This window comes from Simochromis diagramma, unplaced genomic scaffold (genome assembly GCF_900408965.1).
Source record: "Simochromis diagramma unplaced genomic scaffold, fSimDia1.1 OVJJ01000361.1, whole genome shotgun sequence".
Taxonomy (NCBI): domain Eukaryota; kingdom Metazoa; phylum Chordata; class Actinopteri; order Cichliformes; family Cichlidae; genus Simochromis; species Simochromis diagramma.
Window position 1 is genome coordinate 18235159 of NW_024386860.1, and position 25357 is coordinate 18260515.

Here is a 25357-nt window from a genome sequence, read left to right on the forward strand (position 1 = left end):
AACATTTTTATAGTTACCTTATCCTCAGCGCTCCGTGTGTCTGTGGCCTACACACAGCTGAAGCCTGATTACAGCGTCTGGGCACCAAACAGCCTCAATAGCCTGGAAAGGTGCTAACCGCTAGGCTAACTAGCAACAAGATACCTTCCCTCTCCACAGAAGACTACCACAGCCTCCTGCAGAAGATTGCAGTACTGGAGACTGGCCTTCACTTCCTACGAGACAGAGAAGCTCTTCTACCCCTGTATATGGGAGGAAACAGGACTGGACAACCGTGAATAGGAAGGTTAACGACAAACCTCCAAAACAACTGAATGTGAACCTGCAGAACAGATTTGCTCCACTATCAAAGGACCCTGGATCTATATCGGACAACCATCCATCTAAAAGTAGCGAAGTAAGGTCTGAAAATCTGTTGAAAAGTAAAAGACCACAGGGAAAGCTAAAGGCTAGGCCTGATGCTGGTCTATAAAGCTCTGAATGGTTTAGGACCAAAATACATCAGTGACCTCCTGACCCAGTATGAACCTTCCAGATCCCTCAGGTCATCTGGATCCGTTTTTTTTTTTATCAATTCCCAGAGTCAGAACCAGACACGGAGAAGCTGCATTCAGCTTTTATGCTCCTTATATCTGGAACAAACTCCCAGAAAGCCTCAGATCAGCTGAAACAGTTTATTTAAATCCAGGTTGAAGACTCACCTGTTCTCAGCTGCATTTGAATAAAGCACCAAATCCAACAACACCTGGTGATAAGCTAACATTATACCGGCTAATGTCACGCGTCCTAAAAAATAAACAGTTTGATTACATTCTCACATCATATGTTTGTTCACTAAATGTCCAAGTCCAGCAATATGAGATCCACGTTAAAGACAGTTTTCATAACACAGACTAGCAGAAGCTAGCAGAAGCTAGCAGAAGCTAGCAGAAGCTAGCAGAAGCTAGCAGAAGCTAGCAGAAGCTAGCAGAAGCTAGCAGAAGCTAGCAGAAGCTAGCAGAAGCTAGCAGCTACATCATAACATCAGCACTTACTGACGGAAAAGTTCAGGATGTTTTCACAGGTCAGACAGAAGTGAGCTTCACTTTATCCTCTTTTAGATAAAAAGATTAAAAAGAAAACAAAAACCAACCCTCATTTGAGTTTACATTTATTTAACCAAAAAAAAGTTTTCATTGATGTAATTTACACAGAAAAATAATTAAGTAATAAAATAATGTTAAAGTTTAAAACAAAGATTGAGAAAAAGAAGAAATTCTGAGACTGTGCCAACAAAGCCTGCCCTTCAAAATCATCACTAGATGCAGTGATGTGGGACTGCACCGGGTGAAATGCTCCCTGTTAGCCCAGGTTAGTCACTCTGACTCCCCCAACGTGTGAAAACTATGACCTTCAACTCGATTTAGAAAGCAGACAACGTCTCCGACTGCAAACTCAGGCTGACGGGCTGGATGCTGAGCCACGATGACTCCAGAGTTCAGGCTGTTTTCGCTAAAATTTCTCCCAGAGACGCCGTGGGCGATAAAGAGCGACTCAGCATTTAGAGTCTGAACCTGAACATGCTTCTGATCTGTGGCTCTTTCGCTGTGAAGACGCGCTTACCTTTGATGGTTGCTGGAGTCCTTCAGACTTCTACAGGATGCTGCTTCTGCTGCACCTGCAAGTGTTCTAAAAAACCGACGTAATGCAGTCATGATTCCTCATGACTCTGGAAAATTAATAATCACACATATTTGTGTACGACAGGAATGAAAGAATGAAAAGTCGCACCTTGGATTAGCTTTCATACCGCTCATGTTCATGTAATATTTGCAGTTAACGTGCAGGTGCAAGCCATCTAGCAACAACTCACGTTATTTCGTCCTTTGGTGTCCTGCAGGTGGATCGGACGGAGGTGATCCGCAGCTGCGTCAACCCTACCTACTCAAAGGTTTTCACGCTGGACTTTTATTTTGAAGAGGTGCAGCGTCTGCGCTTCGAGCTGTACGACATCAACAGCAGCCACAACGGCCTGAAGGAGGCGATCTTCCTGGGATCGGTGGAGTGCACGCTGGGACAGGTGAGTCACAGTTCCTTCTTTATTATTTATGGTCTTTATTTAACTTCAAGCCTCCCGTCAGACGATCTTACTTCCATTTAAGAAACTTCTCTGAAACAGTTGAATGAAAACTGAAGTTTCTATTTTTCCACACACCTGACAAATACCTGAGAGCCAATGAAAACAAGTAAACAGGAATAAATGAGCCTGAGTGTCACGAAACTGAAGAGCGAGACTGAGATCTGCCAGAGGACGCCTGCCGTGTGTGTGTGTGCTTTCACAGGTAAACATTAGGAAGCTGTCAGTCATCAGCCTCACTTCAGCTGAAGGTCTGAACGGCTCTTTTTGTTCCCAGTGAAGTTTGTAACACCGACAGACTTCCAAAGCTTCTGCTAATAGATCAGCACTTCAGAAAAACATCAGTAAACAGAAGTCTGAGCTTCTCTTCAGGCTTCTTTTCTTTTCTCGATGAAAAGCTAATTGTTTGCCGTGTTTTTGTCAGCCAGCAGCTTTTCAGAGTCTCCATTACAGCCTGCGTGCAGCAGACACAATAAAGTGGGAATAAAACACATTTGTGTGTGTGTGTGTGTGTGTGTGTGTGTGTGTGTGTGTGTGTGTGTGTGTCGCTCACTGAAGTTGTGGAATGACCGGTTCATGCACGCTCTCACAACATTTATAAAAATCTGACTTGATAAAAATCATTATTTGTCTGCCTGAGACACAAAATGAGTTTTCAGCCTCTCCACATGACACACGTGTGTGTTTGCTAACCGAGCAGCAGCTGACGAGGCTGAGAATCATAATCCTGTTTTTTTCAGAACGTTTTCCCTACAAACTACACCTGAAAATCTGAACTTCTAATTTCATGTTTAAACTTAATCTGCAGTTCCTCTTGTGTCCACTAGAGGCACCAAAAGTGTCTCCCATGTAAAAAAGCTCAATATTACAGCAGTTTTTTTTAAGTGTACATTTGGGGGTTTGGTGCCAATAATCTTCACTGATAGATGGATGGAAAAAGAAAAAATAGCTCAAAGAAAAAGACAAAACACTGAATGTGTAACAGCTCGTCACATGGATGCCTGTAAAAGCCCAGTGCCTGATGGGTAAGCATCATCTGTCAGTGTTCAGAGTTAAGCCCATTCCAGATATACAACATTCCCTCTGTACATCGGTTGCTAGAGGAAATTCCAGGCTCTGGTTGCCTAGGTCAGCGGTCCCCAACCCCCGGGCCTCGGCCCGGTGAGTCGTTTGGACTTAGCAACTTTGTCGCTATATTTAGCGAGTTTTCAGACCCTTTGAGCGACATTTTTTCTAAAAAGCGACTAGCAACAGATCTGGCAACTTTTTCTGGTGTTATTGGAGGCTTATTGACAGGTGGTGGACTTAGCTCGCTTGTTCACTTTGCAGCTCACAAAATCCTGCCGTCATTTCTGTTTGCTCGACTATGTGGAGTCTGTGTCGGCGTCTGAGCTGTTGAACTTTGTGATTAGTCTAACCTGGCACGAGCTACTGTTTGAGACTGCTGAGGGACGGCTTGTGGGAGTGAGCTCAAGTGTCGCGAAACGAATCAAATCAACAGGAATAATTTCACATGAATCACCTGAAACGTCTGTTTTAAATGTGGCTCAAGGAAAACACAGAAATTAGCTCGCCGACCTGATCGCAGACGTTTTCAGCCTGACTAAATGCAGTGGTGCGTTACTGCGACGACCGTGTGGAGGATGCGTTCAGGATATTTCAGGTCGATGGTCGGCTGCATTCAGTCCTTTTACTTTGAGATGTTTTCTGGAGAAGACGATGGTCTTTGTTCACAGAGACTGCAGCTTCGCTTTGTTTCTAAGTGAAGTTCTGCCAACTGTGAGTAAATGCCAGTCAGATAGCAGAGTGGCAACAGGCAGCCATCTGCTGTCATTACCAAAGTTTGCGCTGAAACAAAGTTTTCAGCTCGAGAAAAACGTTGGAGTCGGGCTCCAGACGCAGCATCTCTTATTAAAATCACCTAAATTCAGTGTGCGCTATAATGAAAAGATAAATCCACACATAATGCAGTCCGAGGGAATCTACGTGTTGTTTGGTGTTTTGTTAAGAGCTAAAGAATCCGATGAACAGACAGATTTTCCACCTGCTGTTGGTCTCATTAAAAACTGAAGTCGGGAAGTCTGTCAGCTGAGCCTCGTTGTGGATTTCCTTCCGACTGTTTTCAGTTTCCTGCAGGGAAGTAAAAATGTGTTGGAAGAGTTTTAACACACTTATCTGAAGAAGATGATGAGGAGAAGGAGCCAAGTGGGTGATGAAACAATCAGCTCAGATGACTGCGGAAAGTCGGGAAAAGCCTCCTCCTCACCATCGTCTTTGTTTCTGCCAGCAGCGTCAGTTCTGCCAGCTCGTTCAGCAGCCAGATGGCTGACGGAGCACCGCAGGTTTTTAACGGGCCTGGAAGAAGCAGTTCTGGCACACGAGGCGGCAGAGGGGCGAGATTTCACTCCGTAATGAAGTAAAACAGCTTCTTTTTTATCCTGCTGATAGCACAGGTTTGATTTTTAACAGCAGGAGAGGTTTTCATGCTGGAACTGAAGTGGGAACATGGTTCAGGAGCAGTATTTAAACACATTAAAGAATATGTTAACAGCTTGGCATGTCCCGGAAAATCCTGAAAAAAGGAAAACAGATCATCGCCTAAAAGCTGCAAGAAAATCAGATCCAGCACGAAGAGTAGGCTTGAACAAAGCTTTAAAAACGAGCAGGTGAGACACACAAAAGACAAAATTCAAAAAGAATTGAAAAAAGTCCACAAGGGCCGGTGTCCTGCAGGTCTTAGATCTGACCCTGGGCCAACACACCTGAAGCAAACGATTAGTTCATCACCAGGCCTCTGGAGAACTTGACATCTTGAGAAGGTAATTTAGCCATTAAATCAGCGGTGGTGGATCCAGCACACATCTAAAACCTGCAGGACACCGGCCCTCGTGGACTGGGATTGGTGACCCTGTTTTGAAGGCTCCGGAGAACCAGCAGACCTCAGCTGAGCCTGTCATGTGGGGATGTGGGGAAGAAGGACCCGGAAGCTGGACTCTTTAGTGAAGACAGTGTGTTTTACAGTGAGGTAAATAACAGATGCACACTAAATCCCCGTTGCTCCCGAGACTCCCGCGTGTGCTCCCCTCCGACGTCAGTGCTCGCGCTCCCTGCTGTCGTGTTCCTGCACACCCTGTGCGTGCCGTCCTTCTGGTTCCACCTGCAGGAAAACAGCAGAAGCAGCCGTCAACACTGACCCCACGGGCATACACGAGCTGCACTACCGTACACTGACACACGCTAACGTGGGATGTAACGCAATGATCCCGCGTCAGTGGGAGCGCCAACGCTCTCCTAAGCTCCCCCGACGAGCCCTGATCAGCAGCAGGTGTGTGGCAGGGACTTCAGGTGTCATCCATCCAACAGCCACACCCGCAGACACACACAAATACACACACACACCCTGCCTACACATGCAATAAGTGGAACACAGACATGACAACATTGTGCAGAAGACACACACATCACAAAATAATAATAATACTACTGATAATAATTATAGTCCACACTGCTCACGGACCCCGAGTCCCCGGAACCGGGTCCGTGACAGAGCCTCAGCAGCTCGGTCACCACCTGAGCTTCAACAGGTGACGGTACAAACAAACTGTTTGACCTGAGCGGGAGGAACCACGGCGAGCCTGAAGAAGTGTGACTCTGCAGGGACGGGCGAGGATTTAAGAGTCCTGAGTGCTGATGGAGGGCGTGCTGCCTGTAGCGTTTAAAGTGGGGAGATGTGGGACCTTTAATCTGCTAAGCAGCCTGGTGGCAGATGATCCACAGCAGATTTACAATAGAATAGAATAGAATGGAATAGAATAGCCCTTTATTGTCATTGTATATGTACAAAAAAAATGTCACAATTTTCTTTGTCAGACAGCTTCCTGCTGAAAACCAACCATGTATGTACAGAAGTAGCTGTGTGTATTAACACTGTGTGTGTGTGTGTGTGTGTGTGTGTGTGTGTGTGTGTGTGTGTGCGCGCGCACAGATCATCTCCCAGAGGAAACTGTCCAAAGCTCTGCTCAGACCTGGAGGCACGGTGGGGAAAGCCATCATCACGGTGAGCCCCGCCCTCCTCCCTGTTGCTTCTGTAGCGTCTCCTCCTCCTCTCACGCCGAAGCCTTCGGGGTTTTTCTCTGTCAGCTCTTTTCTCTCTGTGAATTTAAAGTTTGTTTCTGTGCCGTTTACACTTCGTGACTGCCAGACATTAAAGCCTCCATCAGACGGGGATTTTCATTGGTGTTCTGGTCGCAGCTCTGATAGCAGGGATCCTCTCAGCTGGACCGAGGACGGCCGGCGTCTGCTCCTCACACAGATTTGCTCCTTTATTTATCCCCAAATTCACAGCTGGAAAATCCCCCTCTGATGTTCCTCTTCACCTCTGTGCACACATGAAATGCTTCATGGGGATTTATTTCAAAGGGATTTCAGTGCAGGAAGAAGCTGCAGTTACAGAAAATTAAAGCTTTGGTTGTGTTTCCTTCGCCCCTCCCTCCTTTTGATCCTGTCCCCTTCTGTCTTGTCTCCTTTTCCCCCTCCTGTACTCTTCCCCTGTTTCCTCTTCTTTCCGTCTGCAGATGAACTCTGTGTTTTCATGAAGATAAACGGTGTGTTTGTGTTGTTTGCATGTGTGTAGCGATGTGACATCTCTCCACGTGTGATCTGTGATCAGCTGTTGTCTGAATGCCATCCGTCACCATGTAAACATGTCAGCGATTCAGCAGGAAACCGACGTTTATGATAAACGTTCATCAGGTTTGAGATCTCTGGTTTTATCAGGACTGGTGAGTTATTCAGTTGATTGGAGGCCTTGTTAGCCTGATGTTGGTCTATAAATGCGTCTCTTCCTCATTAGTCAAACAACATATTTCACACTGCCCAGGAAATGAGCTGTGATGCTTTCAGTCTGTGGGTTCAATTTGCTCAGCTGTTTGTTTATCTGCCTCGTAATATGTCGTCTTAATTAATTTTGCAGGGATTATGTTGTTGGGCCTTTTTCATGTTTACAGCTGGATTTGACTTACGCTGACGGTCAGAATGCACGCTGCATTGCTGGCTGTGCTCGGGCTGCGCCGTGCTTTATCCAGCTAGAAGCTGCTGAGGTGCAGCTGCTCAGGAACTGTAGTGATGCTTTCAGACAAACTGCTCTCCTCACGTCTGTTTATCCTGGCAGAAGCTCAACACTCGCGTCAGAATTTTCCACAAACTGCTGAAAGTGGCAGAGAGACACAGACTAAGGAAAGCAGTATGTAGATGTCCGATTTCCCCACTAAGATGCAAAAACGTCTGTTTGTTTTGAGCATTGTGTGGTTTGACCTCGGGGTGAATTTGCTGTGATGTCCACTCCTCAGACGTCTGCCACGTTAACTTCAAATACTTTCTAAGCGTTCCCACATGGACGGGCATCAACATCTGCTTCTCTGAGTTCATCGCTAAAGTCTTTCCTCCTTGGAACTGTTAACACATCCGAATGATTCAGACCAACAAACATTTACAGAGGAGCTCACACTGACAGAGGAACAGTTAAGTTAAGTCCCTCTGCCTGGCTGCAGGGAGCCTGTGCTTAGTTTTTCACAGTGTTTCTGCATTTTGACTTAACTTTTGTTAAAAAATGTTACAATGTGTCATGTGTTGGTTATTTTTTATTGCCCTAAGACATGTAAGGACGTCTTATGTCCTGACATGCAAAATATGCACTTCCTGTTTCACTAACCAGTCCAGAACATGATGTCAGTGTTGGTGTGGAGTACAGGAAATGAGCCCAAGTAAAAATGAAGGCGAGCTGTTTATTGGCTCATTCAAAACTGAACAAATCCACAAAACCCAGCAGAGCAGAGAAAGCAGCAGCAGCTCAGACAGGTGAAGACAGCAGAGGTGGAGCAGGTGGTCGGTAAGGATGGGAAAACAGGAAAGACAACGTAACCTTCAACTTGTGTTGGAGAGCAATGTAGTGTCAGGGACGTGCGGCTCTTTAAATCACCATGGCAACGTAAGCTGAACACATGTCCTGGTCTGGAGCACGTTATGTTCTCTTCACCTTACAGTGCAAAGCACCTCGAGGTGACAGCTGGTATGATCTGCTGCTAAATAAATAACAGTGAACTGGACTGTGTGCAGCACGAGTGCCGCCTTCCACCAGGTTAGACTTTATGCTCATCTCAGCCGTTCCTCTGAGAGCGTCTGATGAAGCAGTCGATGCTCAGATGATCCGTTTTCTGTAGAAGAAGAGGAATGAATGCCAAACTGCCTTTTTATGTGACTGAAGCAGAGACAGCATCATCACTGACTGGATGTTTCAGAGCAGCTCACACAAAGAAAGCTGTGAAACTTCATAGTTTACTCCTCAGGAAGTAGCACACAGGCAGGCACGGACAGACGGGCGAGAGGTCTGAAAATGGAAGCCAAAACTCAACAACTCCACATCAGTCAAACAACAATGAAACCAGGATTCAAAAATACAAAGCCCCGAGAGCCTGACATCACATGGCTCCACCCTCTGATCAGCTGTATGCTAAACGAGGAGCTGGAGTCACTCCGGTGCACAAACTATGAAATTATTGTGTAAGAAAAGAAAGTTGGACCCTGAAACTCTGTTGGTGCTTTATGCATAAAGAGGATTTGAAACTAATGACTGAAACTCCTGAGAAAACGGCTTACTACGCCTGTTATACAGTCACACGTTCCTGCAGTCACTGGAGCCGCCCCCTGCTGGTCACTAGAAGTAATGCATGTGTACACTTAGCTTCACTTCTTAGAAGCAGAAGCTGCGTCTGCAGAGCGGCTGTCATCAGAAACCTTCTGCTGTTCTGCACTAAACCTGCCGCCCAGGTGTGGCAGCATCACGTTACCATGACAACAGGCCGTATAGCCACACTTTTTTATAACTACGTCTGGGTTTATGCAGCGGGACAGTGACAACGCTGCCCGCATCAGGAAATGCTGGAAGTCGCAGCTTTAACCTGTAAACGTTTCCCTGTGTGTCTGTAAGCATTAAACTCCAGAACGTTGTTTTTCTGATTCTCCGCGTGCTGCGTTTTCATCTGCAGCAGCGCGCGCACTTTCCCCGTTAGCCTGACTGAGCACTTTCAACCTTTTGCTTTACATTTCCTCGACTTTGATGCTAAAAGTTGCTCATTGTTTTGGAGGAGCTCCCAGAGCAGGGTGGCTCGTTTGATCTCACAGAGTCTGATCTGAATATTCAGAGTTTGTTGTTGAGTTGATGGCTGCACCCTGGCTTCATAATGAGGCTCTTATCAAAGGGAAAATGTGCTTTCAGATCACAGCAGAGGAGCTGACGGGCAACGACGACTACATCGAGCTCTCCTTCAGCGCCAGGAAGCTGGATGATAAGGTAAAACCTGCACCTGGACCAGGACCCCCCACTTACCTCCTGAATGTCTTTCTCTTTATTTTGTCCAACAATTTAATAAATGTCACTTTTCAATTCTTTTGTTTGTTTGTTTGATTTTTTTTTGTAAATAGAATTTTAATTAAATTCTATAATAAGGTAAGAAGGGCATGGGCAGTGTTTGGGCTGCGGCTCTGCTTAGTTTATGTTTTTTTATGTCAGACGTTACCTCAGTGACATGCAAATTTATCGTCTAATGCTAGTTAGCTTGATTAGCAAGCTGCTTTTGCAGAGTTTATTGATGCAACGCACAGATGCTTCGCTAATTAGTGCAAAATAACTAAAAAATAAAACCACTGAATAAGATTCAACTCCAAAATACAAAATTTTAGGATTTAAGAATTACAATGTTTGTAAGATAAATACATTAAAAGCCTCCTGCAGGACACATTATGTCCAGTTTAAGTACTCATAGGATTGGATGAGGCTCCACCTGCGGAAACCTTCCTATTAAAGTGACTGAATTATCAAGTTGGAGGACCTCACCACTCTCTGCGAACTGTTATAAATGGGGAAAGTCTCCATAAAGTTTACTTCTGCTGCAATTTTTAAACATGGGGGACTATGGGGACTGACTCACTGCTGGAGCCTCTGGTGGACGTTAGAGGAACTGCAGGTTTTGGCTTCTTTTTCAGCAGTTTGCAGAACATCTGCACCAGCTCAGCTGCAGCGTTTCAAAGTACATAATATAAATACAACAACAAACACAACTTTGGAAAGTATAGTATGTCTGCCCCATACACCACACGGTCACAGGAAGACCTTTTTAGTTTAGGTTAAATGATGAAAAGTAAAAAACATAAATAGTTTTTGATGCATGTATCAGTGTTTTGCATTAATGAGAAATGACACATCCTGATAGCATTGTGTGGGGTTACAGTACTCAGAGCTCACAGGGCTAACAGTCAAACAGCCACCGTGAACATGAGTGGGAGTCATCAGTCACTGCAGGAGTCTCAGGCATGGCGGGCTCTGAAACCCACGCCACAGAGTGTAACCACAGCATCAGTGAAGTAATGATCACAGCGACAGGGTAAACATCACCAGCCTGAGAGTCGCTGACGCTTTCTGTACTTACTGAATGAAAGCATTACTCAGTGGTTACGTTCATAACGCAACACAATCACGTCTGTCAGCAGATTTTAAAACGTTTCATGTTAAAGCAAACTAAAAACAAAGAAAAGAAACAAGACGCATTTAAAAACTGATCCAAGTCTGGAGACGTCAGTAAAAATCCAGAAGACAGAAACTCCGCAGAGGAAAACAGACAAAGGAGTCAGGGCTTTTTGAACAGGGGAAAATAATCAATAATCAATATAATTACATACAGGAAGTCCAATCCAAAACAGGACATCAGCCAACTATCAAAGTAAAACAGAGACAGCTGCACACCAAACACAACGACAGAGGCAGAAAACACAGAAACACCAGAATAACCAGAAAATCACAACACAATCTGCTGCTTCTATCACTAACACTACTGATCAGAATGATATTGGTAAAACTGAACCTCATCACTAGAACAACAACTAAGAAGTGAAAACAGGAACCAAAAATGTCTAATATCACAAAAACTTATTAAAACTTCACTGAAACCAAACCAGGTTTTTATAACTTACCTGTTTATTATTGTGGGCGTGGCCTCTTTGCCTGACAGATGGGTCCCGACACTGAGACGTCTGAATGTTGTTGTGCCCTGGAGCATGTTAATGTAATCACATTACACAGATAATGTGCAGCTTTAGCTTTCCGATCCATGACCGTGGATTCAGCTTGCTGACTAAGCTAGCTATGGTTAGCTGATATTGTTAGCCTCGTGCTCATTTTAGCTCCAATAAACCAACATGTGACAGCAACAACTCTAAACTCAAGGATCCAAAATGTCCACAAACCATCTGGTGGCTACGTCCATCTTTTATATCCAGTCTGTGCTGGTTTGGAAACAGACTGTGGACAAACACCAGGGGGCGCTGCATGTAAAGCCAGTATGAACATGATCAGACTGGATGTCCTGACTGTGTCTCTGGTGTTTGCAGTGAACTCTGCGTTTGTACTTTTAGGACTTCTTCAGTAAATCGGATCCGTTCCTGGAGATCCACAGACTGAACGATGACGCCACGCTGCAGCTCGTCTACAGAACGGAGGTACAAACACACATCGACACACTCGCGTCCTCCACTCACACAAACACCACCGTTAACATTAAAGGCTGAATTATTCAAACTGGATTCAACACATCATCCTATCAAAAACAGTGGAATACAGCAGTCCACTTGTTTACTATTATTAATAATAATAATGCTTCGTGGTTAGTTTTGGTGTCATAAAAGTCATGTTTTATAATCTGGTTCATGGTTCTTCATGTGAGCAGTGAGTTCAACTTTAACTTGTTTCTACGACTTTGCTTAGATGGACTTTGGTGACCTGGTAGGTGAATGTTCCCCCAGAGGTGTTTCTTGGCTGACTCATTGTGTTGATCTGATTTTCAGCCTTCTGTGTGTCTGCTGTGTCTCTTTGGGTCATGCAAGCTTTGCACCTCCCTCGGTGGGATTCAGGCGGACGGAGAGTTGGAAAAGACAACATATACTCGAAAGAGAGAAACTTGCTTCTGAGAGCATTAAAGCTCTCAGTCAATGCAGTTTTGTTTGTATATATATGTAAGCTGCTGAGTCGTTAGCTGTAGCTGCACAGCTGGGATTCCTCTCATCCGTGAGCACATTGAGATTTTTCATCAGGTCCCACAGAGCAACAGTCCTCCCCAGCTGACAGCAGGGACATCCTTTCTGATTACTTCCTCCCGTCTCCAATTTAGCTCCTTGCCTGCGGCTCAGTGTGAAAAAAGCAGGCCGCTGTCAGGCAACAAGTTTCCCTGGATGGAGGCTGTGCTTCCATCACATGATCGTAGAAGGTCATGCAACAAGTTGACAGCTGCTTCCAGCTCCCAGCTGCTTCACCCTGCGTGGTTATTATAAAGCTGGAGAGCAGGGTTCGACATAACCAATGGCCCTATAAAAGCTGCTGATTGGCCAGCTGCTGGGCAGGGAGTGTTTCCACCAATCAGTTTGGAGCAAGCCCTCAGTACCAAAAAGTTTCTTTCTTGCAGTCAGCTGTCGGTTTGCACATTTAAGGAAGTCTCTGACCTTATCGCTATTAGTGGCATGGAAACACCGAGGAGAGCGTTTCTCTTACACCTGTGAGTAAAATTAAATCCAGGCAGACTTAAATGAGCCAAAGATGGAAGAAAAATGTGTTAAAGCATCGTTTTAATTAACACAACACACACTTCCAGGAAACACACCAGGCTGGAAAAGCGAGGATGACTCCTTTCAGCCAGCGGTTCTCCTCAGAGCTGCTGCAGGTTTACACCGTTTAGGACGCAGCAGGACGCAGCAGGATGCTGCAGGATGCTGCAGCGCGCCGCTGAGACGCAGCGCGAGCTGTTTTTAGACCTGACCTTGCTCTGTGTTTGTCTCTCTCAGACCGTCATGAATAATCTCAATCCTGTGTGGAAAACCTTCAAAGTTTCCCTCAACTCGCTCTGCAGCGGAGACCATGAACGCAAACTGCAGGTACTCACACACACACACACTGCTCGTGCCTATGGTACGACACATTTTCTTCGTGCCCCTGGTACATGCGCAGAAACACTTTGCCACACACACACACCACACACCAACACACACACACACACACACACACACACACACACACACACGCACACACACACACACTTTGACTAAAGATCACAGTCCACCACCACACACATTCCCACAGATCCTTATTCCTCACAGCCACTGGGCTGTGGGAGGAACCCACTCAGGAACAAGCAGAACACAGAAACCTGCGAACATCATTTCCAGAGACCTTTCACTGACAGTTAAACGGGGTTAAAACCAACAGTTTTTGCACATTTTGCTGAAACTGAACTCGATTTCGAGAAACATCAAAGTCATTAGACGCTCTGCTGTTCATCCGCTCTGCAAGCAAACCAAAGGTCATGACCCTGACCACAAACAAAGTGACAATCTGTCCTTTGAAGTTTTAACAGTTACATGTAAAGTCTATAAAATGAGGCAGATTGATGCTAATTAGTGTTGAGTGAGCTGGATTCTCTTCAGGCCTCTGACCGTCACAAAAGGAGCTTATTGATGATTTTTGGCTCACCTGCACTAGAGCTGGGCGATATAAGATTTTTTCATATCACGATATGTTTTTTTCATTTCAGGCGATAACGATATCTATCACGATATCAGCCAAATAACTATATTTGTAAGATTTAAATGTGCCGTTGCTCACAAGTAAAATGTGAAATAATCAGCAGCTTGTTTTGATTTAAATATTTATTTCCCATAATAAGTTCAACAGGGTAGATGTACTTAAGGAACACGAGACTTTTTCAGATAAATAAAGGCAAATATTGCAAACTACACAAAAGGCAGCCGCTAAAGCGTTTAAGTTTCAAAATAGAACAAACGAAACAGACTAAACTGTCAATTCCACTTAGAAACAAGATATTAATTCTAAAAATAAATCTTAGTTTGTTTACAGAAGAACAGACAAAACTGACTAACTTTTGTCAATATCGGCATTGGAACCATTGTCTGTTTTCTCTTCGGTAACCTTCGGTCACGCTTGGTTGATGTTTCTAGTCGATACACATGTGCGGCTTGGCACTTGTGCTGTACGTAACAAGTCACGTGACGTGACGCTGCGGCTGTGATTGGTTCGGCTCTGCGCTACTTAATTTGGATTGGCTGTTCTTCTTCTTTCCTTTTTAAGAGGACAAGCGAGATGAGGCCTATCGCATTAGTTTAATTTTTTGAGAAAAAGTTATTTCGCGATACATATGTTATCGTTCTATCGCCCAGCTCTAACCTGCACTTTCATATAGACAAAGAAAAAATTGAACCTCAGAGGAAGTCAAGGAGGATTGTAGGATTTCATCCAACTATGATCACACATCACACTGCGAGACGGAAACTGACACATCAGTGCTGAACAGCAACAATTCCCTTAAGGCAGGATGGACAGATAGATGGAGAAGGCTACGTTCACACTGCAAATCCGACTTTTCTGACCCTCTGCGACACATCTATCCCATCGTGCTATGACAGTGTGAACGGCACAAATCCGATATTTTCAAATCCAACCTGGGTCACTTTGGTATGTGGTGCTGAATCTGATACATATCTGATGTTTCAGAAAGCGGCTGCTGTTTGATGGTCATGTCGCATTAAATCCGTCACTGACACAAGACAGACGCCGATTATCAGCCTCTGCACGGAGGTAGCAGCCACTGCTCAAACACACGATGAACTATTTACAAGAATTTATTCACAGAAATTAGATTCAAGGTTAACACAAGAATTTACACGAGTAGAAGCGACACAGGGCAGGGGACCGTGGGAGATCGAGGCCAGGAACTGATTAATCACGGGGAGGCACAAAGAGAGCGACAGAACGGAAACTTGGCAGGTTTAGACAGTCTTGATCTGAGGGAGGTGTCCATGAGACTGTCATATGTGGGGAGATAACACGTTGAGATGTGGGGGTCCTGTTCCCCAGAGGGCATGATATGACAGGCAGGAGGGCAGGCAGGTAATCGAGCTGATCATTGGGCAGACTGTAGAGGAGAAAGCAAACTGAAGCAGCGCCAAAGAGTGAACACAGCAGGAGGTGAATCCGGTGGAACGCCAAAGGCAGCAGGACGAACTGGGGAGGACTGGAAGGAAGTGCTGGTTTAAAAACCGTCCTGCTGATTGAATGAGGCGCAGGCGAGATGATGGAAGCTCCGCCTCCGAGGACGGATCCTGGGATACAGCCCACACAGACAGGAAAACAGACAGTTATCACTGAGTGAATTTTCCTTCTCATTGTTTGTCTGGACCCGACGTCGAGACTACACATGGAGCAAAGAGTCCTGGGAGATGTTTCATCATAAAGCCAGACTTTGATCTTCTGACAGCTGATGAAAGGACAAAAACCTATTTTTATAAATGTCTCCATGTGGCTGCAGTCAGAGCTGCTTTTACTTCCACTGCTGAGTTCGTCCCTGTGCTGCGACCCTGTGCACACTCGTCATGTCCTCACAGGTTGCAAGTGCACACAGTCTGCTGTCTCTTGTGTCAGTCGATGGATGTTGTGGCTCCAGTCTAAATGCAGACGTCTGATTGGCTGCAGCAGCAGGTCAAACTTCAGTCAGCAGGGAAGCAAAACTTTTCATTCTTTGTTTATTCGAGTTTTATTGACTGCTGGAATTTTTGCACATTTCCAAACTAACTTTGCATCGACTGCTTCACCGAGTCTCCTGCATCTTTTCTGTTGCTTGTAACCTGAAACTACGGCTCCGTTTGTCCCAGAGACGGGAGGTTTTTACCTGACAGAGCCGAGTGACTCCAGAGGAACACATCCATCATCGCTCTTCCTGCCCTCTGTTCACTATCCACCATTTTTGACCCGAATTTCCTTCAATCAGTCACGGGGGCCAGAGGCTGGACCCCTGTCAGCAGCACAGAGATGAGGTTTGAGGAGGTCAGCCACCTCCAGTGAAATGATCAGCAGCAGGACAGCGGGATGTCCCGAGGGGAAATGGATCCAAGGAAATGATGAATTTTAGATTGCTGCAGACTGGGGGAGGGCTCCTGTGATCAGAGGGCAGCCTGTGCTTCCAGTTCCAGCTTACTCCCTGCAGAAAATATAAATGTGTTTTAATAGAAACCTTTTTGTACTACGGTGTAATTCCAAAGTTTACAGTTTGTGGTTCTAATTTCTTTAATTTCACGAGGATCTCAGAGTAGAGCCGCTGCTCTTCCACGCAGAAAGGAGCCCTTTCACGTGCTTCAGGGTCTGAGTGAGGTGTTTCCAGGCGGAAGGAGATGTTTCAGGCATGTTCAGCAGCTCCTGAGAGGAGACCCGGGACCTGCTGGAGAGATGATAACTGTGAGGAGACGAGGTCCGGGTATCTCCATTTGAATGCTGGAGCTGGAACGAGATACAAAGCAAAGAATAGATACAGTTTCTGCTAATTTATGACATTATAATCCCAAGTGTTTTCTGATAAATGAACAACTTTAAATGAGTTTCCCCCTGAATATTTCCTCCCTCCAGTCCAGCAATCTTGCGTGCGGTTGTTCCGTCTCTGCTAAACCTCCCACAGCCGTCACACTTCACACACAGTTTTTGGAGAGGCGCCTGCAGCAGTGGGACGGTGGAGGAGTGAGTTACATGGATGACACAGAATTACAAACCAGAGCGTTTTTAATCAGCGAGATGTTTCCTTAAGGTGTCAATCACACGTAAGCAAATGTTACAACTGCGCCGTTGGAAATTACTGTTGGACATGTTGATGGTAAAGTTAAGACAGGAGGAGGGAGCCGGCTCAGGTGGTACAGCGGGCTACCCACTAATTTCACAGCTGACGGTTTAATCAGCTCCTGCTGCCCGCTGGCCTCTGGCTGGTTCAGCCGGGAGGAGAACCGGTTTACTTTTACAACAAAACATTGTTTTCTTTCTGACTGTTTCACTTTAAAAGCATGACGTGCACTCACAGCCACTATGACTTACCTCCACATTTCTGTTACCTCTTCTGATTCAAATTAAAGTTCAGCAAACTGCAGTTTAGAAAATGCAGGAATTTATAAAAAAACATTTCAAAGTAAGAAAAAAGAGCCAGCTAATACAGACGAGGCGCCGAGCGTCATATTATGGCAAAAACATTTTTAAAAAGCTGAGCAGATAAAATGGAAACGTTGACTTTAAATCTGATCTACTCCACGCACACGAGGATTTCACTGACTGCATAAATCGCAGCCACGTTTAAGACCTCCCTCACTAAAACCCTGCTTTCTTCTTAGTGGGTGAATTCTGGAAGCTTACCGAGGGGCAGCGGGCCGGCTGTTTACTTGTTAGAACTGAGCTGCGATCCGCCAGCAAGACTTCCAAAATAAAAGCGATCGCACTGTTCTCAGATTGATCAAGAAAAACTGCTACGATGCCCAAACACTGATAACACAATCTGCTATTAATGAGAAACAGGAGGAGGAGCCAGTGCACTGAAAAACAGGAAGTACTCTCAGGTGTAATCCTTACAGCTGGGGAGGAGCTGAGAATAACTCTTGAAATCAGCAAACAGGCAGGTAATATTAAAATTCACCTGCAGACATGAATCCCGTCCGAGTGGAGGTTTGTTATCGTTACCTGAAGCCATTTTCATCAGAGCCTGTGCGGCTGTCAGGTTAAAGCTGCACAGAGATGAATAGAGATGGACTTTATTAAATGGGGTCAGACAGAGGCAGGCTTATAGCTGCTGGATATCATTTAATGGGTTCCTGAAGGGAGACAAATAAAGGTGATTAATAACTGTCATCGGCAGCTTTAGCAGACTGAAGCAGGCTGTTTGCTTCATGTTGTTCTGCTTCAGGCTGAAAACCTGCTGCTTCTAAAAGCTCATTTAGCGCCGAGGCCCAGTTACTGCGCCTAAACATCCATCATCGAGGAGAAAACCTTTCAAATTAAAATGCTGCTCTGATATTAATGTTTTATTTTTCCTGTGAGGTGAACACAGATGTGGGGGAGGTTTCTGTTACATGAACAGCCCTGTGTCTCATGGCTCCAAACACCTGGATAAAGCTCAGTGTTGTAATTATCTGTTTACAGCTGCAGTGAAAATCCACCCGAGCTGGTACGATGCAGAGACTGGCCACACTAGCTAACTTCCTGCTAATTACATTTTAGTGCCTTTAGCCAAAAGACAGAAGAGCAGTCGTCGGCTGGGCGACGTATCACAGGCAGCGGTTCACCACTGTGACGCCCACACAGAGTTTTTGCACCAACAGGGTGATTCCCAGATTTCTGTTAGCTGAAAATGTGGCAAAGGGGGGCGTGGGAGGGCTAAAAACTATCTAGATAATAGGAGCAACATCTAACATTCATGTTCTTGTGAAAAATTCAGCAAAGACCTCACACAGGACTGAGGAGATTCATCTGCTGTTCACTGTTCACCCATCAGAAATGTTCTCAGAGGAAGAGCGCCTGTCAGGAAGCCATTCTTAGTGAAGAGAAGTGGGAGGAAAGGCATTTTTGGTTCAAATCATCATCAGTATGTATGGTAAATGGACCAATTCTTATATAGTGCTTCTCTGATCTACTTAAGTCCCAAAAGGTTGATTCTGTTCACCTGGACGTTTCACTGGGAGAAATGTTTCAGGCTCAGCTGGCTGCAGGTTTCCAACCTTATGAACAGCACATTTGCACCACTGAATGAACTTTTTATGAGGTTCGGGAAACATGCAGTCAGCTGAGCATGCATCAAGATGCTCTACTTAAGCACTTCATGTCTCGTGACACGTCTCATTCGCCAGTAGCATTAGAGATCTTATCAAAATTCATAGAATTACAGATGCTGAAAAGAATAGTCAGGTGTTGAGCCACCAGATGCAGTAACATCTGGAAACATCTGATTGACAGCAGCTTCATTTTTCACCGTGACAATGATCCAAACACACCGTCTGTGCAGTGAAAGCATAGATAGATGAAGGTTGTTAGAATTGTACAAACACGTTTCATTAAATCGCTGCACCTGCTGTTCATTTTTCTTACAACAGATAGAGAAGTGAGACTTGGCTCAAGATTCTTGCACAGTGCTGTTCATTAGGCAAGCTATAGCTGCACAATAACTTATACCCTGTATTATAACATCATGAGTCCTAACTTCAACTCAATTCAACTTTATTTACACAGCGCCAAATCACAACAACAGTCGCCTCAAGGTGCTTTACATTGTAAGGTCGACCCTACAATAGTACATACACAGAAAAATACCCAACAATCATATGACCCCCTATGAGCAGCACTTTGGCGACAGTGGGAAGGAAAAACTCCCTTTTAACAGGAAGAAACCTCCGACAGAACCAGGCTCAGGGAGGGGCGGGGCCATCTGCTGTGATTGGTTGGGGTGAGAGAAGGAAGACAGGATAAAAGACATGCTGTGGAAGAGAGACAGAGGTTAATAACAGGTATGATTCAATGCAGAGAGGTCTGTTAACACATAGTGAATGAAGAAGAAACACCCAGTGCATCATGGGAATCCCCGGCACTTCCCCCCTAACTTAATGTTAAAAACGTTTTTGTGAAGTTGGACCCTTTACACACAAACAAGACACATCATCATCATCATCATCATCATCATCATCATCATCATAGTTTATTTATATAGCACTTTAAAAACACACAAGGCCGACCAAAGTGGTGAACAATAGAAACATAATAGATACCATAAGAATAATAAATACGATAAAATAATAAACATAGCGAAAACAATAAAATACAAGTCAGTCAACCACTGAGTCAAAAGCCAGTGAATAAAAATGCGTTTTCAATCTGGATTTAAAAACCAGCACTGATGCCTAATGTGAAGAGGAAGATTATTCCAAAGCTCAGGAGCCCACGATAGAGAACGCTCGGTCTCCTCAGTTTCAGCCCTGATTTGGGGACTGAGAGCAACAGCTGCTCAGCTGACCGGAGTGAACGAGTGGGGACATAGGGCTTCAGCAAATCAGACAAATATGCAGGTGCCAGACCATTTAAGGATTTAAAAACCAATAAAAGAACTTTAAAATGAATCCTAAATTCAACTGGAAGCCAGTGCAGGGAGGCCAGGACCGGAGTAATGTGCTCAAATGTCCTTCTACCAGGTAAAAACCGTGCTGCAGCATTCTGGACTAGTTGCAGGCGTGTCAGAGTGCCCGGTCCAACCCCTGTTAAAAGGGAGTTGCAATAATCCAAGCGTGATGTTATAAAAGCGTGGATAACAGTCTCCAAGTCACGCCTTGAAAGAAAAGGTTTAACCTTCAACAGACGCCTGAGTTGATAGAATGACGATTTCACCACCGCATTCACGTGGCCATCAAAGGTAAGTGCAGAGTCGATTTTTAACCCAAGATTGGTAATCGAGCTCTTCAGGTGAGGGGTCAGAGCAGCAAGGTCAACATCAGGGATATCAGAGGAACGATACGGGCCGAACAGAATTACTTCCGTTTTACGTTCATTGAAATGTAAAAAGTTTAGAGCATCCATGACTTAACATCACTGAGGCAATCAAGCAGGAGTCTAAGTGGGGAGCTATCAGAACGACTGAAAGGAAAATAAAGCTGGCAATCATCAGCATATAGATGAAATGAAACTTTATGTTTACGAAAGATCGCACCCAGTGGCAGGAGATGAAAACAGTAATGGCCCAAGAATAGATCCCTGTGGTACACCCCATGGCAGAGGGGCCACAGAGGACGATGACGAGCCCAACTTAACACAGAAGCTCCTGTTTGACAGATATGATTTTATCCACAGGAGTGCCAAGCCAGAAATGCCCACACAAAGCTGTAATCGAGAGATCAGCAGGTCGTGATCCACTGTGTCGAATGCAGCAGTCATATCTAGTAGTATAAGCACTACATGTTTACCACAGTCCGTCGTTACCAGAATATCGTTCATAACCTTTATGAGAGCTGTCTCTGTGCTATGAAACGGCCTAAAGTCGGACTGAAAAACTTCAAACATTTGAGAGTTGTTTAGATAATCCATCAGCTGAGTGTGAACAACCTTTTCCAAGGTCTTACTGAGAAAAGGAAGTTTAGAGATGGGTCTACAGTTTGACTGAACTGAAATATCTGAGCCTGGCTTCTTAAGTAAGGATGAATAACTGCATGCTTAAACTCACTTGGTACTTGACCTGACAAGAGGCTGGTATTAATTATGTTTAAAATATGTGGTCCAACAGTAGGAAACACCTTTTTTAGAAAACGGGGATGAGCGACATCATTCAGAGAACCACATGGTTTAGCAGTTAACACAAGCTTCTCGAGTTCAGGTAGAACAATTGGTTGGAAAGCAATAAGCAAATTTAAACAGGGAACATCTCAGCCGGGTCAACAGAAGATAAAGTGGAGGGTCTCAAACTGGCAACCTTATCCACAAAGAAATTAAGAAACTTATCACACATAACCTCAGAAGACTGCAAAAGAACACGATCCTCTGCATTCAGTACAGAATTTATGGTATTATACAGAACATGAGGGTTATGTGAATTAACAGCAATAAGTTGTGAAAAATAGGAGTTTTTGGCGGTCTTTGCTGCCCTCTGGTAAGCTTTCCAGCTCGTCTTAAGAGCTTCCAGAGAGACGTAGAGCCTGTCCTTTTTCCATCGTCTTTCACATCTCCTACAGTCTCTTCTAATGGCTCGAGTAAAATCGGTTAGCCAAGGACTGGCCTTGGGTTTACACTGCCTGAGTCTTAGAGGTGCAACAACAGAGTCCAGATGAGAGAGTAATCCGTCTACGGAGGACGACTCAGAGGGACTGGACACAAGTTGTTCAAGTCGCGTTGAAAAATGCTCAGCAGCATCTGAGCCGAAGGCTCGATAGCATCGCGTAGGTGCACGGACGTGGTGACAGCACTTCTTTACAGTGGGACACAGACACTCCCCTCCGACTGTCACTGTGAACATATAAAGAGTCACGTTCACTTCCCAGCACACCTGTTCACCCCGCCCCTGCGCCGCCCCGGGAGCTCGCTGCGTCACCCCTCCTCTGCAGCCGGCCAGAGACCACACCCACGCCACAGTTTTATTTTAGTACAGATGTGAAGATATTTGACACACCTAGAAAGAATGAGTGATTTTACAACAAAGCAGCAGAAAATGATCCAAAATGCTGAAGAAAGAAGGAATACTAAAGATGAGTTATCTGCAAACTCAGGACGAAAACATTTAAGATCAGCAGGATGAGAAAGGAGCGAGCGAGCAGGAACAGCTCGCATTATTGTTGCGTGACACCGGCTCCCGGTTATTGACGTTAAAGGTGCGGCTGCTCTCTGAGACAGGACATCACAGGTCTCAGGATTTGGGTGATGCATCCTCTGAGCTGCTAATCAGCTGAGTGAATGAAGCCGTGAGTGCGACAGCTCATTAAAACTCTCAGCGTGTCGCCTCTCAGGTAGATCAATAGAAAGCGCTGCGATCCCTTTTCCTCTCTTTAATCCCGGATGGCTCTGCTAATTTGTGCGAAGAGGAGGTTTTTACACAGCTGCTGCCATCTCTGCTGCTGCTGATCTTCAGTATAATGAGGAGGGAAGGACACACACACACATTTACACCCAGAAATAATCAGGCTCACAGTAACGTGTGCATATAAAAGCAGATGCAGATTTACCCACACTGATCTAATTTGCTCGCACACTTGACTCCAGATGTTTACGACTCATCCCTTCAGCAAACACGGACACGTTTTTACCAAAGTCGAGTAGTTCTTCAAAGCTTCGACGAGTGTTTGGGCTCATTACTGCCGCAGGGCGAATCCTTCTCAGAGATCAAAACAGAGGGTGGAGGATGTCTCTGAAGGATGGTCAGATTTGAGTCTGTGTGGGTTTGATGTGGGGTTGTATCGTCTTCTGTTTCTGTCACTAATCCCTGAGATTCATCAGGAAATTCAGCTTTTCCACAGTCCTCCACTGTGAGACGTCCTCTGAGCCCACAGGAGGGTTTGTACCTGTTTCTGAGGATGTTCCTGATCTTCTGATGATGAAGGTGCTCATGGCCCAGACAGTAGAACGGCTCATTTGTTGCACAGGTTCTGCAGTCGTGTCTGTTTAACTGGGAGTAGGTCAATGAGTTAAACCTGCAGAAGACAACCACACGTGGTACTTTTAAAGAGCGGGGAGCTGGTCTGCTTGGACCTCCTTCGACTCCATCGCCCACTCTTTCATGACATTAACGCTCAGGAAATTTGGGCACAGCTGAGGTTCGGGTGGGCTGAGGATCTCATCTGTGCTTTGTGTGGATGATGATGTTCAATTTGCTCATGTTTAGACTCACGCTGGTGGTCTGCAGCTGAGTGTGAAGAACTCTGATGGTGAAGTGCCCGCTGTGGGCATGAAGGCAGCGATGTAGATCTCACCAACGGCCTCGAGCTGTGGCTGGTGAACGAAAGAATGAGATGGTTCATACAAATGATGGAGGTGAGCTTCCTCTGAAGGGCGTCTGGGCTCAGCCGTAGACACGAGCTCAGACTAGAGTTGCTCCCTGAAGAGCTGGTTGGATCAGGAGACCGAGGCCCATGGTTTGTCTTTCCTTTTTCAGGTTTAGCCTCTAAACTCACCTGATTTAGTTGCTGTTAATTGCATTCATCAGTTTTCAGCTGGAAGCTTGAGGCACAGATGTGAACCACAGCTACAGGTTGGTTTAGCTGGAGAAGCCGCTGAGGAGGAGTCAGTCTGACCTCTGACACGATCAGCATCAGCGATCTGCTTCGTTCTGACGGATGACGCAGAAACATAGTCAAACTTTTTTACATGTCAAACGTTTCTAAATCCTCAAACTTCCCGAGTGTTTCCAGGATTACAGAGCTCCTGTGTAGAGCCTCTGAGCACGCACTGGGAAAACAGTGACTCATGAAACTCTAATTGGTCCTCACAAAGATGGATGGGACACGCAGTAAATGTTCAGTGAAACTCCTGCATGAATATATGAAAAGATTAAACCAGCAGAGTGGAACTGGAACACGAGACTGTGTGTGTTTGTAAACCCATGCAGCTCTTCCTCTCCGGCTCGCAGACTGCCAGCGCTCCTCTTCACCTCCTCCCATCTATTTTTCATGAACCCTGTCAAACTGTCCTGGATTCAGTCCGCCGTCTCTTCTCGTTTACTTCCCGTTCTGGTCCCGGTGCTGCCAGCGCGAGCTGTCCGCTCGCTCCGCTGGGAGGACTCGTCAGGTGGACGAAGCCTCCAGCTGGGCGTTTCTTTGAAGTGCGGTACAGTGAGGTTTAACTCGGGCTCGACACATCCTCATATTTATTTCACATCCTAACAGCGACGCTCTGAATCTACATATTAATGACACGAGTGTCTGTTTCCATTGCATCACCGAGCCGCTGCTGCATTTGTTATATTTCGCTTTGAGTTTTACTCAAGTTTATTTTCACAGTTTCAATGAATTTGAATGATTTTTAAAAGCTGCACCAAACTAATATCTTTCTCTCTACATGCCTCCTCGTGGTTTCAGTCTCTGCTGCCCAGAGAGACGCGGTCGACTCGTTAGAAACCACAGCGTGCCGAAATAAACCAGAAACACGATCATGTGAATACAGGAAATCCTATTTGATGTGGAGGCTTGGACAGACCTCCTCCTGCCATGCACCGCTCACACCTCAGCTCCGGGCTGAACCGCTTCTGTGTTTCGATTTGCCGAACAAGCTGTGACCTAAAAACAACAAGAACAAAAACACAGGTTCAGTCTGAAATGATCTCCTTCAGTTCAAGGCAAACATCCAATTAATGAGCGAGCAGAAGCTTTGTGGGTCACAGCCGTAAATAGCAGGACACGGAACAGTGATGAAGCTGGGATCCGGCCTTGGATCATCCGGATGGAATAACTGTTTCTGTGTTTGTGTCCACTCAGTGCACCGTATGGGACTGGGACTCAAACGGGAAACACGACTACATCGGTGAGTTCGAGGCTACGTTCAAAGAGATGAGAGGCGCCATCGATGGACGGCAGGTGAGCGGCTGTCCTCTAAAACCTGAGCCGACCGCGTGTGATTCATACTTCAACCCTCTGTCTTCTGAGAGCGTGTTTGAAGCGTGATGCGTTCACTGACTGTTGTAATTGCTGGGAAATGATTGTGATTCAGCTGTGTGTTCTTTGACTCTTTACAGGAAGTCAAATTAAATATGTGTTTATGTGGATTTATAGGATATCAGTTTCGTGTACATGATAAGCCCGACGTCCTGGGGCTAGCGATTTTTCCGGTCGGGCTACCAAAATCTATCTCTGCCCGTCGGGCTATCG

At 45.4% G+C, this 25357-nt stretch overlaps 1 protein-coding gene across 1 annotated transcript in view; it reads left to right on the forward strand.

The window, feature by feature from the left end:
• cpne4a (copine IVa) overlaps positions 1–25357 on the forward strand; it is a 97610-nt gene that overhangs the window by 41426 nt on the left and 30827 nt on the right. Inside the window, exons 3-8 of the mRNA XM_040030895.1 lie at positions 1880–2059; positions 6102–6173; positions 9390–9464; positions 11582–11665; positions 13001–13090; positions 24968–25066. Of these exons, the coding sequence (XP_039886829.1) occupies positions 1880–2059; positions 6102–6173; positions 9390–9464; positions 11582–11665; positions 13001–13090; positions 24968–25066 (600 nt within the window). The remainder of the gene's footprint in view (positions 1–1879; positions 2060–6101; positions 6174–9389; positions 9465–11581; positions 11666–13000; positions 13091–24967; positions 25067–25357) is intronic.